Source organism: Trachurus trachurus (assembly GCF_905171665.1).
Source record: "Trachurus trachurus genome assembly, chromosome: 13".
NCBI classification, from domain to species: Eukaryota; Metazoa; Chordata; class Actinopteri; order Carangiformes; family Carangidae; genus Trachurus; species Trachurus trachurus.
Window position 1 is genome coordinate 34,237,079 of NC_139892.1, and position 15,126 is coordinate 34,252,204.

A 15,126-nucleotide genomic window follows, 5' to 3' on the forward strand; every position below is an offset into this window, starting at 1 on the left:
TATCGCTAATTCTTATCACTCATTAAACACACCTCATTTAAAGCTCTGACATTTGAAGATGTATGAGATACACTCATGTGTATGGCCTAACCTTTGTTGGCTTCTCTACACTGGATGATTAAAAGCCACCACTACTGCTCTGATTCACTTTGTTTCAGTTTTTTCCTCTTTACACAGTATGAGACAAACCCTAAAGACGACCAGGAAGAAGGAACCTGTAAAGAAACCAGGCAGCTGATTAAAAGATGTTAGTGAAGAATTTTATGGTACGTTTCATGATTGAAACACCTCATGTTCTGGTTTATTTCCTCCTGAAAACACAGAATGTTTGCAATCGTTGAAGAAGATGAGCACAAATTACGTCATGTCAAATTTATTCTGGCACAATATATTTTTTCCTTTCCTTATTTTTTTTAAGCAGGATCCTTGAAAGCTGCTGTGTAAGACGGAGCCTGTCACTCAACCGAGAAACACTTTCTGTAAATATCAAAAGAGAAAATCCACCTCCCTCAAGCCTCAGCAAAACCCTGCACACAAAGCTAGATGTTTACTTTTCACAATGAAACTGAGTTGGGAATGGTCAAATCAATACAGAGATAGACAGAAAGCTGTGATTAATGACTTCTTTACATTTACTATAACCTTCTTTATCAATTCAGCTGTCTACCACTTTATCAATTAGTTTTGTCTAAAATGTCTAAATATATTTGAAAATTATCATTATTGTGTCCCAGAGTTCAAGAATGGCTTGTCGTGTCCAAAAGAACCAAATGTTCCATTCAAATCTTCATTTATTCAATTATTTAGGGCAAAGAAAGGCAGTGTTTGAGAAGCTTTCTGTCAACTGACTAACAGATGAATTCACTAATAGTTGCTATTTCAACACAAATTATAAATTGTTATGTAATTTTGTCTGTCTGTGTAATTTGGACAGATCTGCTAACAACGCAGCCATGTCCAACAACACAAAACATCAAGAAAGAGATCAATAAACAAAGCTCCAGTTCTGTATGGTTCATGTTCTTCACATCTATTTCTCACAATGTGAGGAAGGTTTAATTGTGCTGAACATCGGTACTGTTCGTTGCCCGACCAGGAGCAGATGAAATGCGATTGTAAAAGGTAAGAGGTCAATGTCATTGTTTTGTTTTTTTTGTCCCAGAAAAAGTAGTATAAACTCCCAGAGCTCGAGGTTAATATCATGTTTCATTGAAGAATTATTGAGGAGTAATTGCTAAAATTTGGGAACTAAGAGCACATCTCCTCTGTAGCATTTACACATCATGTTTTCCCAAAAGGTGGAATCAAATGATAGGGTTTTTGTTGTTGTTGTTGTAGAAACAGAACATTAAGGCTTTGCAAGTTAATGAGCAGCAAACACTACGTCCTACTCCTGTTGACTTCTAATTTATATATTTTTTTCCTCTTCTGGTCATCACGTTCAAAGCTGCCACACCCCAGCTGCCGCTGACAGATGCAGAAAACCGTCCCGGTAATATGAAGGGATGGTTGGTGGTGAAATAGAAATTGACAGCATAAGTAAATAAGAATGTGTATCAAAAAATAGCCAGAGTGTTCCTTTGAAGTCTCCCCCGTCTTGTTCCCTCCCCAGCAGTCAGACAAGAGATCTGCATGAGTGATTCTACTCACTGCCAGCTATTACACTCCCCTCTCTCCAGCAGTGCTTTCTTAAATATGCGTGCCCTACATTTCCCCACCACCTTCCAAAATTCAAATGGATGTCCCCTGCTCTCGCCTCCTTTCTCTCCTGCCTCCTCGCTTTTTCCCGCTGCCTCTGCTCTCTGCAACTCTTGCTTTATTTGTGGTTGACCCAATTTCCAGGTTTGATCCATCCTGCGGTGTTGAGGAGCGGCAGACTTGACGGACTGACAGACTGACAGACACAAAAGGCACGTCGACAAGCTGGCTTGGATGCCCCTTGCTGTGCCCATTACCGTGCCCACACACACACACACCCCCTTTTGCGCGAATGAACCCATCACTCTCCGCCTCCTGGTGCCAAAACGAGCTCCGTTTCTTTGTCTTTACGACACGCACACAGACACAGACTATCCCCTCCTGCTCCTCCACAACACAAATCGCTGTTTGGTCCGAGGAGAGAACCATCCATCGTCCTGCTGATGCACCGTAACGGGGAGGGGCCGTAGTTAAGCATCCACAACAACTTCACATCTTCCTCTGTGTAACCTGTGGCCGGGGGGGAGCAGACCTGAGAAATTCATCATGTCTGGAGGGCAACAGAGTGAGGAAGACGCTGGAGATCTTGGCTTATTCATTCGAGTGCAGTCGGGACTGGATGATACGATCCATCTCCAGAAAGTGTGTTTGGAAATCAGAAATGATCGTTCAATTTTGTGAGATTGAATACTGTAATACTTAGTGTAGTGCTGCAGCTACCAGTCAGTGTCTGCCTGGCTGAGTCAAAGCCGTTATTGCTGCAGCCGATGATGACATATAAATGTCTTACATAACTATATTGCATTGTGCAATCAGGGCAGAGGGGTCGGAGGAATCAGGACACAATGGTTTTATAATACTCTTAGATGATCCATGAGAAAATCTATGGATTACGGAAAATAAGGTTGACCAATCGGGATTGATTATTCAAAGGGAACGGTTCGATATTTGGGAAAATATGGAAACTCTTGCTCAAAGTTAGATAAGAAGACTGATGCCAATCATTCTCCATCAGGTAAACATGAAGCTACAGACAGGACACAGTTCCCCTAGGTTAGCATGAAGACCAGACACATGAGCTCAAAATGAAAACAGCCACTTTAAGTTAAAGCAGATATCAGTGGAATGTTTTTGTTAATATAAGTCCTAAATAGTCCTATTTTCCGTCAGCAATCACTTACATGAAGTATTTCAGCCTAAACACGAGTCTCTCCGTCACTCTGCTCTGCTGTAACCCGAGGAGAAAATTTTCCTTGTGGGATACAAGTGTTATCCAATGAGGAGAGAGAACGGCATGAAGGGCTGTGTGTGCAGCCAAGGGATGCGCGTGAATGTGGTGACGTAGCACGAGGACCAATTGATGCCTGACAAGGGCGGGGGCTGCTAACTCATGGTGCGTTCAAAGAAACTCGTACTTTGTGTTTTTCCTTCCTGTGAAGTCATACCAGTTCGATCTGGTACGAGTTCACGGGTCGGAAGTTACGAGTGGCCGTTATAGGGAACTTTCACAGACAACAGGATGGTAAAAACACGAGCTACGGGTTACCTGGAACGCTACCAAGTCGTAGTTGTGACTTGAAGCTGTAACTTACGGTTTCAAAAGCCTGCCTTGAACGCAGCATTAGCCGAAACGGCCGTGAAGCTGATATCTGCTTTAAGTTAAGTTAAACTACTGTAAGTTAAGATAACCTTCATCTAACTCTCTGCATAAAAGAACAAGCACATTTCCTTCAAGGGTAATATGGTTCAGTGAGACTGTGAGATTCCTGTCATTACACAGCTTGTCAGTGCTAACAGAAAGAGCTGCAGTGGCTGCATCATATGCAGTCTTTCTATTTTATCTCTCTGCACCTCTGTACCTCTTTCACATTTTTAACCACGCTCTTTTTTCATTCATTTTTTTTTTTTTTATGATGTCTGCTTCCCAGCTCTCTCTGGGTCACAGGAGCAGGAGTTGCTGCTGAGTCAACATCACAAGTGGAACACTGCCCTCAGAATTACAAAGACGCACACAAACAGACACACACACACACACACACACACATGCACGACTATTAAGTTTACCATAGACCATTGCCAGAGTAAAGCCTCTCAGCTACTGTGTCTGGAAGGAGGCTAAAGTGCAAACATTCTCAGACCGTCTAATTGTTGGAGCCAATAATCTAATGTGGATCCTGATCCACTTACAGCTTGTTCACATCAGACAACAGGTCTAAACTCCTGTTCTAATTCTTGACATACTGTATTTGAAAATGCAATTATTTCATGTTTGCATGTTCAGAACTGGATTGACTCCAGGAATGTTTCTTTGTTGTTGTTTTTTTTTTGCTTAAACCAATAACCCTGCGATATTTCTTTAGAACATGTCTAATCAAATGCTAATGAGTTTACATCTGGGCTGCTGTACCATCCTGTGTCTTTGAATTGGAGATTGCAGAATGTACACATTGTACAAACTGAGTGTGTGTGTGTAGTGGTGATAGAGCGCATGTGGATCTATGGCAGACTGAGATAATTTGTTATCTTTATTAACTATTCTTGCTATGTTCTGACTTGTATGTTCCTTCCAGCACAAGTCTCTGGTTGCACTTTAGACTGTTACAGTGTGCAAGACAATTCTACTGTTATACTGTAAAAAAAAAAAAAAAAAAAGAAAAGAAAAAAGGACCTTGTGTGTTCAGATTATGCACGTGGAAACTTTGCAAAATCGCATTCATGTTTAAAGGGCAAATTTGAACTTACTTCCTTATTGGACACTTTTGTCTCCAAAAACCCTGGCAAATGACCGACAGGAAATTTACTGTCTGTAGCAGAGGGAACATTTTTTCTTTTTCTTTTCTCTTATTATTTAATCTGTCCAAATGTCCCAAATGGTCCAAAAGGAGGGTGTTGCACTTGATGCAAAATGAGTCATATCTTCTACATCTGGTCTTTTTTTAGCCATTTAGCAGCTATTATGTAAGACCTGCAGGTTTCCCATGACAGATCATAGATTTGTTTGTGTGATGGCTATTTAGGCTCAGCACTTAACCCAGCTGGTCGCCTGTTGAGAGTATTGCCTGTGTGTTCATGGGTCATGATTTCAGAACTGTGCTTGTTGCTGTTGTTTGATGAAATCAAGACCAGTGTATGAAGTTTCCATAGACCTTTAGCTTGCTATGTTGTGTTATCCCTATTGACTCACTCTCTTCTAAAAGATAAAATTGTAGTGCAACTGAAAAGATGAGATGATTATTAGATAAGCTGATAACCAATAATGGTTCACAATAATCTTGATGTGTCTAATTCATCCAGTTCACCAGTTTGTGTTTCATAAATATTTTTTGAACTCCTTATTTAGGGATGGAGTCTCTGATATACAGTATGTATGACCAGCAGAGCAAAAGTATACATTTACAGCATACAGAATATAATCCAAGTGCCATCATGCAACAGTCAATGAAAATGAAGCAACGACGTCGTTGTACGTCAGCAGGTAGAAAGTATTCTTGATATCTGGTGCTATCTGAATATATCTAAGCTGTAAACCAGTGAGCAGAGAGTCATTCTGCAGCACATATAGCAATAAAACACTCTTTTTCTCTTTGAGGTAGCCTCTCTGCAGCCGTCAAAGGCTGCTCGTGATGTCATTTTATAAGACAACGGAACAATGTCAGCGCATTTTTAGCGGCACAATTACTAGTAGCACATGACATGAGCCACATTGTTCTCAGATTTCCATCGATCATATGACCTTTGAGATTGGGGCCAGGATAAGGCTAAGAGCACAGCCAACGTGTTACTTCCTCATTTGCCAAAAACGTAACTGACGCAACAAAGCTGTTTTTTGTGCAACTGATAGAAGAGAAGGTGTAAATTAACTGGGTGGTATAACAGTGTGTGAAGGTGCTGAGGTCGGGCTGGTTTTGTACTTGGAAATGATCACTCACCGAAGATCTCCCCGTTCTTGGCGTACTCCGTGACTAAGTAAAGCATGTTCTTCGTCTCCATCACCTGGGAGAGGGAGGGGACGGAGGAGCGGAGGGGGGCGAGGGAGGGGAGAAGGAGAAATAAAGAGTAGGAAATTAATGTGAATATATACACAGAAGACCACTTTTTTCATAGCAACATCATTAGATAATCCAAATTAAAAGTAAATCTCCTGCAACGAGAGGGAATTAGAAGAAGCGACCCATTACGACAGACACACACAAATGACCAAAATATTGCACAACCGTCCGCGCGGCTCGCTCTGTGGTTAAACCGCAGCATCTGGCATCCAGCAAAAGTCATGAAGCAAAAACCAAAAAAAAAAAAAAAACCTATGAATGGCACAGGGTCTAAATATGGCATCCGTGTAAGAGAATGGAGGTGGACAGTTGGTGCTGCCAACTATATCTGAATGGTACTTAAAACCTTTCAGTCCTCGCACGGCGCCGTGTTGTGTAGGAGGACGAGGAGAACCGATTTAGAAACAGAAACACTCGGGAGATGAATAGAATTAAATGCGGAGGGAAGAATCACATGGAGAGGGGAGGATGAATCAGACACAGCGCGCCAGACATTCACACTAGAAATCCCACGCTCATTGTTTATGATCAATTTTCCATCTGTTACACTGACCGATTCATGGATTTAGGAGACGAAAGCCAGTTTTTTTTTTTTTTTTCTTCTTCTTCTTCTTCTTCTTCCCCCCTCTGGTTGGCCTTGGTTGTGTAACAAACACATTTCGTCCTCTCTGAGCTGAAATACAACCGACTGACGAATGAAGCCTGCCATCATCAGCATCCAATTTGGGACATAAACCTTTTCTCACAGCAGACATTTTGACTTGTAGCAGCAGGAAAAGCACAGGTGTAACTAATAGTATTTACGATGGCTCTGTTTCATTAAGGTGTGCCAGCAAACCAGCATGTACAATAGCAGGGTCCTGGCACTGGCGCACCTCACTAGAATCCAGCCATTATTAATGTTATTAGTTAAACCTGTGCTTGAAAAGATAAAACATCCACTCTGGGAAGGGTCCATTTTCGTTTTACAGCTAATATCTTTGCATATATGAATACATCAACTGGCTTAAGCTGTTTGTTGATCCGTTTTACACTGTGTGTACCGCTCTGGAGAGGCACTGGGTAAAACGCAGGGAGGAACTTCTGCTGTTGTGGGAAATGGATAAATTAGTTTAAACGATGCACTAGCATTTTTTTTGTTTGGACAATAAAGATGTATTGTATTGTATTAACAGAACCTGAATGTTTGTATTACAGACCTTCCTACAGCAGGTGAGTGACCAGTCTGTTACATACCAATTTCTCACTTCCTGAGAATACCACTTATAGATAATACATCAATACACAGTATACAGTATCATCAGCAGGCAGTTTGTCTGCCTCCAGAGAAGGAAACCTCCCTGTTGTGAGTAATGGCTATGGAGGAATGACTGAAGCCAAATATCCGTCATGCTATAAATTCTAATACAAGCGGAGAATTCATAGTTTGAATTCCAGATACCAAGTAGTGCAAACAGCACCCAGTGTTAAGGGCTACGTAGTGTCTGACCCTGTCTTTCCTGAAAGGTGATATCTAGCATGTTACAGTGCATATTTAAATTCAAATGGAAAGATGCTTTATTGACACTGCTGTAGTCAAATGCGGAATTGTCAAAGGACACTGAACAAAACAGCAAAGGGGAAAAACATATTTAAAAGAGAATACAAGTTAACGTACTATTACTATTGTTCAACAACCTGAGTGATATTTTGCAAAAAGGAAGGAAGTTAAACAACTGTAGATACAAGAGAATTAGACGATGGCAAGATGAGAAACAGGAAATGTGAAGGCTAGGGTCAACAGAGAAGAAGCAAACTGCAGTGGGGTCCACAGTTGGGTTCTCTGTGTCCCTGTGTGTCTTCATTGGACGGGGTTTTTTTTCCCCCTCTGGGCCACAGGGCCAATCCCAGTTTATGAGACTGGAAAGGAAATCACTAATTGACCTGAGCTGATTGGATGGATGGGCCGTTGGAAATAATGATAGACACCAAAATAACACAGCAGAAAGCTGGAGCCTTGCCACATGGTTGTGTAATGATAATGAACACTCATTTACTTTCCCTAAACAAAGTAGCGGGAACCAAAGGCTTATGTAATACAAAGTGCTTCACCAACATTGTTTGACTTATCAGTGGTTAGGCTATTTTGTAGACAGCACACATTGTGGTAACTAGGTGAAAGGAGCCTCCACTTGCCTGGCTTACATGCCAATAAAGTGCAACGGCCGGAACAAATCATTACAGAAAAATGACCTCTGAGTCTTGTAAAATTTATATGAACTTTCCTTTCACAACTGTCACTATGAAAGGTGCCAAGACGATATGAAGGAAACTGCATCTTAAAATTGCTTTTCACACACAGCTGCTGATAGTGACACTGGACATCACTTTAATGGAACAACTGCAAAGAACACTACACTGTGAGATTATAAAACTTATTTTTCTTGGAAAAACTAAAAGCACATTTCTGCTGCAACAAACCTCAACAATTGCAAACCTTCAATTTTAAGAATTGATAATGGTACACAGTTTTGCAGTTTCACTGTGTATGATGTCTTTTTATAACAGAAGAGCGAGACACAGATGACTGCAGGAAGGCCTTTGGCCGACATTACATTACTCATAAAATGAGCAAGATGTCCCAGTAAACCAAGGAGTGTGACCATGAACCAGTATGAACAATACTGGTTCATGGACCCTGAAAACTGAAGCAGCTAAATGGAATTTGACCATTGTTGTTATTTATGTAATAATGCTATAAATGGTCTGTGGGAGCTGGGACAAGAACAGAGGTCACTGTCAATTTTAAATGTGTGTCTGTCTATACATGCGTAAACTGTCACAACCCACTAAACTATATTTAGCACCATTGTGTGGTAACTGGGTTCCCTTAGGTAACTTCACCCAATTATGAACTAATGGTCAAGTCCTCAACATTTATCAAAGAGACACTATTCACCAAAATATTAACATTGATTGTTCTCCCATCTTGTTGCATCTCGGCTTCCACTTTAATGCACATCATGAATGGTAAAGAAATACCCAGGAGCACTCCTTGTGCTGTAGCATTGCTGGATATATTTGTGTATTTATTCATTTTTAGCAGATATCTACTGGGTTCACGTCATTTTACATAAATCATTGTGAAATACATACTGACACTGTGAGTTACCATGTTCAAATTAATACTTTTTCAAGGTCCCAAAATTAACAGGGAGGGAGCACTGACAAGAATTAATAACAAGCAACAAGTCTGTTTTGGACTAAATGGGACATTTTACAAGTGAGTGCTGTAAATAATATGATAATTCATCTATACCTATAACCTTTAAAACACAGCCTGATGTTTTGAGTACAATGCTAAAACTTTCAGTGCGTATAATCCTGATCCACTGGGGTGATTTAGTTTGAATCCAGTCAGCAGCACCTTTCCAAAGAGTAGAACACATACAGAGACGAACACAGCAAAGAGTGTCAGTCAGTCATTAACTACACTCTCATATCTTAAACTATCCAGCGGGGGCAGGCCCTGCTAGGCAGCAGTTGTTTGCTAATGCATTAGAAAATGACCTGGATTGGTTCTGCGCTTCAACACCCCACCGCTAAAGTACCTGGAGAGAAGATCAACAAGGAGCGGCGGCAAATTCTCGCTCCATGAAACTGATTTGCTCACAGATTAGCCAGAGGTACGGCTAATTCTGAGGCTCCCTCTCAACACATGTTGCACTGGGCCCTGCACTGCAACGCCTGTTACATTATTACAGTGTCACCCCGCGGGCGCTTCTCTGACCAGGAGCAGTTTCGCAAAGATAAACTTTGACCACGGATTAGATGTGACTAATAGTCTGACTTCAGACAGAAAGAACTGTTAACACACGGCTGACCGTGTCAAAACACTCAGTTCACCACAGCAGAAAATGTTTGCCCTCCGGAAAAATGACACATACATAAAAGAAAAAGATCTGCAAAAAAAAGAAAGTTCTACCAACAGTAAATAGTGTTAATCCCACAGCCTACATAACCATCAAAGACATGGACAGGACTGTGTCTTTGGGCAACCGAAAATGACAGATAATGTCCTCACTACTTGAATTTTCCCAACAGACTACTACAGTCTCTAAATACTCTTCCCCTTCTCATTACTCACTGCAGAACATTGCAAGCAAACCACCAATTACAAACCATGTTTTCCTCACCGACTCACTCACAATGGAAATATAGCCCTAAGTTCTGGTGGTTAATTTTCTAGACTTCAAATAAGCCATTTCTTGTTTATGTCAAGACCAGACTAACATAATCTGTGTGCGCCTGGCCTTTGGGAGCTCACAGTGCACCTAAGAACAGTTAACATTAAACAACAATCCATTAACCAAGAAACCATTAACGTGTGATGCATAAATTCAGCCTGATGTGAGAGGAAGTCACAGCTTCTCCTAGTTTTTATAAGTGTCCAGGTTGATCCATTTCTTAAAGGATATGCTAGCTGGAGTAACTATGTAAAAAGCAGAAGAAAAGAAAAGATTATGATAAAGATTTTATTCTGTGGGTAATGGGGGCGGGACTAGATAAGCTTTTGCTTCTCCCGCTTTCCCTTTCGGCCATGTGTATTGTATTATTTGAACTAAGATGAAGTGTGATGATGATGATTTAATTGACATGCCCGAAATAAACAAATAAACAAATAAATAAATAAATAGGGTAAATATGTGAAGTATGACAACATCCCCCTAACATCATTCTGAGTTAGATCAAAGCACCCAAGATAGATTTGATTGTCACAGCTCGTCAGACAAGACCCCCCCAAAAAAAACATTGGTTACAAACATTACAACACGGGGAACAACAATTTGAAGATTTCAAATATGTGAAAATGTGCTGAGATAAAAGGCGCTGCGGCCGGAGACTCACCTGGTAGAGCTTGATGATGTGAGGGTGGTCGAGCATCTTCATGATCTGGACCTCTCTGTAGATCTTCTCCAGGTTGACGGCGTCCAGTTGGGTCTTGTCGATGATCTTAATGGCCACCTGCGGGAAGATGGAGCACCAACAACACAGCTGTAATCGGTCGGTTTCTCAATAGCATATACAGTACAGTTAGTAGAGTCATTGTCAGGGCTCAGCAGACTTGATGGGCAACGAGAAACACCCCCCCATCAACACCAAGACAAACACTACACGGCACATGCTGCAATTTCTTATTCCCCAGGCAGCCGAAGAATACAGTGTGTTCTTTTTCAGCTGTGAGAGCAGATAACGGGTTCTGAAACACAAGATAAATACTTAAACACAGCTTAGTGCTGAAAAACCTTTCATGAACAGTTTCTCAAATATGAGTCACGGTGAAATATCATATGAAGGTACGGCGGAGACAAACACATTCCTGGCTGGATATACACACGCCCACAGTGACACATACATGTGTAAATCACACACTCACAACTTCAACGCTCTTTGGCTTTGAGTGATGATGTCCGGTAGGTAACAAGGCAATATTAACATTTCTACTTCACATGGTCTCATAAACAACATTTCATCAGCGTGATCTGAAGTGCTCCGAGCGTCTGTCGGCCAAGCTGAAGGAGTAAACAGCAGGAGACCCCGGTTTGTCTCGCAGCAATCGCACCACTATTAGAGGAGGCTGAAATACAAAGACTGAAAACAAGGCTATGTTTAAAAAAAAAATAGGAACTAGCGAATAAAGTAGATGAGCTACAGAAAATGAATAGTAGGCCTATCACCTAAAAAATAACATTTTTTATAATCATTTTAAGCTAAATTACAAAAAAAAAGTTACGTTTCCACTGTATAAATGTGAATATTTGTTTTGTGAGCTTCATTTTGTGGCTTTTGTTGTGTTTACTTGCTGTATATTTTTGCTAAAGCAGTGCAGTCAGCTGTAGTCCTTGCAGAATCATGAGTTTGGAGGATTAAGCGATGCCAAAACGCAGCACAGCGACTTCAGATAACGTCTCTGACAAAGAATTTTCCTGTGGACACTTATCACAAAGACGATCATTTCACCCTCTGTCTTGACAATCATCAGATAAAGAGCGGGATCGCCCTGTTTCGCGCTCTGAAGTGTTTTGCCAGAACTGTGCCCATTGCATGCATTTCCCTGTGTATTTCAGTGCATTTCCACTCTGTTACAGCAGAAGTTGAACCAGGTGTAACACTTTCCACAGAATAACCCTGCTTTTTTTTTTATGTCCAAGCTCCTCGCACTGTATCAATGCAGTTACATCACTGAATTTTTTTTTCTCTCCATATGCAGTAAACATGTCAGTCCGAACACTTATGTGCTTATGTTTGGTTTATTCCTGTACATGTAAGTGAAGTCTGAAACCTGCATCCGCCACACTGACATCCATTTTGATCCTCTTCAGTCTATGTGTAGTTAGCACTTGTAGGTTTGCGGCCGGTAATGGCTGTTTTGGTATGTTCAACACTTCCCAATGTTATCTCCTGGCCCACCACCCCCACTGAGCAGATATGGCATATGCAGTGTGAGGTTAAATCCTATGAAGAAATCCAAAATCTTTTAATGGCACTCCAGCTACAAGTCCAGGCCTCTGAGGCATCAAATTTAAAATGACTGGTCCCCTCAAGAGGGATTACAGGGTACTTAACGAAAAAAGATCTGAGCTAACCGATTACATTGTCAGCAACACACACACCCATACACAAATAACATAAGACTCCTGATGAATTCTGCTGGCACAAGGTCATTTGAGGACAATGAGTTAAAAGGAGATTTTTAGCCTATACATGGAAAGTAATGAGAGCAGAAAAGTGGGACGATGGTATGGTGAGGATGGATAAATGTATAGGGAACAGGTTGGAACGGGCCCTGCACTATATGGGAGCCCACAAGGTGCAAATATGTACATAATGGGATGAATGGGTCAGTATAACACGCGGGAGCCACGGGTAGAGAAACTAGGTTATGCACACAGGTACACAGACGCAGCAGATCTGCTGTTAAACGCATCATTAAGCTCTGGTTTTCTCCACACACACACACACACACACACACACACTGGGCTAACATCTCTGTTGCGCTGGCACATTCACGACCAGGCAGGCACAGATGGCATCACATAAAGTTGATAGCCCGCCTCTCCAGCTGACCTTGGCTATACTCTGACAAACAGGCTGGCTCTGGCCACACCGGCCTGGCCGAGCCAAGCAGCTGCAGCGGCCCCCGCCTCTGTACCGACCGGGGGGCCAAGTGACCTCTATACCGAAACCGGTGGGGCCTGAGAACCACTCGGCAAAATCACCTGGTGTAGGCCTACTGTAGTGTGTGTTTGACTCAAATTAAAACCTGCATTCATGTCGCTGTTAAGTGTGTTATGACCCGCCTAGACTAATGGTACGCCACTTCACAGGATTTACTAACTAGATTAACCCGATAAGAGCCTTAAGAGCCATTTTCTTGCCCTGTTATTCATTAAACCTATCAGGGGTCTCGCCTGGATGACGTAAATCTTTGTTTTTCTGTGCTGACCGATTGCTCACGTTCGGCGACAAACAGTTGAAGGCTCTGAAGATCAAAGATCACAGTGTGCAACTGTGTTTTCACAAGTCTCCTGGCCTATTTTTCTATCACACCCCCCACCCAGCCACCCACCCACTCACCCCCACTCCTAAACGCACTCCTCCACCCCTGTCTAGCACAACACAGCTTCTTCATACACAGCCCAGCACTCCACTCTTTATAACAGTAAATCTCTCTGTCTCTGTCATTACAATTGAAAGTCGTGGCACTCGGTGGTACTAAGTAAGAAAGGCCCTCTCTGCACACAGCTGACATAAGAACTATGACTACATTCAAGACAGATCCGAGCCCTGTTTCTCTCTCTGCGCTCATGCTGCTGCTGCTGCATCGCCTGAGAGAGAGAGAGAGAGTAGCCTATGTGTGTGTGTGTGTGTGCAACTGTTTGGAATATCAAACCCCATCTCCAAAACTACGTGAAGACCCCGGCGCGGTGTCGGTGGATTGATGCCTGCATGCATGCGTGCGTGCAGAACACTTTGCTTTCCAATTACAGAGCTCTCTGGGCTGGCATATCCCGCTCCTCAGAGAAGAGAAGCTCTCTCGGCACTGCTGGAACAAGAAAACCCACTAAATCAAATCATTATTTGGATTACATAATGGGACCACCGACCCATGCTGCATGCCCCAGATACAGCAACAAGGGGTGGGGGTGTTTTTTTTTACATCAGCCAAAGACTCCTGCGATGGTACACTGACTGTGCCACTGTCTGGGTCATTAAGCAAAAAGGAGTGCAGGTGTATGATGCTGGTGTGTGGTGTGGTGCGTGAGAAATAAAAGCATGCATGTTTACAGTTTGTGTGTTTCCCAGCAGCACTGGTGGTCAGACCTCTTACTGGCAGTGATGCTGGCTGTGGGGGGTGAACGTGCAATCAGTCAGTCGGTCTTAACGCTGCTGTACCTGCACAGGACCAACGTGTTCAAACACACACACACACACACACACATACACACATACACACACAGCTGTTGCTTTGCACTGTGGACCGGAGCAGCCAAGCGACCGGCCAGTTAGTTACCTGATCCAAGTTTCTATTTAGTGCATGATGTGGACAGCATTTCGGTATCTGCTGTGAATATCTGGGGTGTCAACTGGTGCATAAAAAGTTATGTAACTCGGGCTGAACAGTAGCCTAAGTTAGCTTTCCAGTGCTAACTAGTTCGCCGACACACACACACTCACCTCGGTCTTGGTGATACGGTGTCGAGCCAGCTTCACGACAGCGAAATTGCCCTTTCCTAAAGTGCGCTCGATGTCGTAGAAGCCCACTCGGACCGGACCCCGGATCAGCGGTTTCTGGACACTGTCAGCCATGACCATGCTGGTCTAAATCTGACTGTTTGTTGACGAGTAGGAGGTTAGCCAGCCAGCCAGCACAACCAGAGAGGCAGGCAGGCAGGCAGGCAGGCAGAGCAAAGGGACACACGGTGTGGGGCTTTTACAGCGGGGCTTGCTCTGCTTTTGCCTGCTTGAGCAGCTACAAAAAAAGGCGAAAGGAAAACAAACCGCCCGCTGCCGCTCTTGCTGCTGCCTCCGCTGCTGCTGCCTCCGCTGCTGCTCGAAGCATGTCCATTAAAAATAGACAAAGTTGAATTTTTTTTTTTTGTGTGTGTCGCCCTGTGCTGTCAGCTTGCTTGAAAGCCAGTGCGGCGACACTCAACTCTCCGTCAGTGCGTGCGGCGATACGAAGCAGGCCATAATTTGCTGCTGCTGCTGCTGCTGCTGTGTCACACCACCACCACGTTCTCCAATACAACACAACACAATTACAATACAGCTATAATATTTCAGCTCGAGGTGCCTCTCTCTCTATCAGCTACAGCTACAGCGCACACGAGTTGAC

General features: G+C 42.8%; 1 protein-coding gene across 2 annotated transcripts in view; it reads right to left on the reverse strand.

Moving 5' to 3' along the window:
* The window catches only part of sik2b (salt-inducible kinase 2b), a 47,865-nt gene extending 32,739 nt beyond the window's left edge, over positions 1–15,126 (reverse strand). For both annotated transcript variants that reach the window (XM_083985473.1, XM_083985472.1), the window contains exons 1-3: positions 14,466–15,126; positions 10,635–10,751; positions 5,628–5,691 (exon numbers count right to left, since the gene is read on the reverse strand). In XM_083985473.1, the coding sequence (XP_083841599.1) occupies positions 5,628–5,691; positions 10,635–10,751; positions 14,466–14,603 (319 nt within the window). In that variant the 5' untranslated portion in view covers positions 14,604–15,126. The remainder of the gene's footprint in view (positions 1–5,627; positions 5,692–10,634; positions 10,752–14,465) is intronic.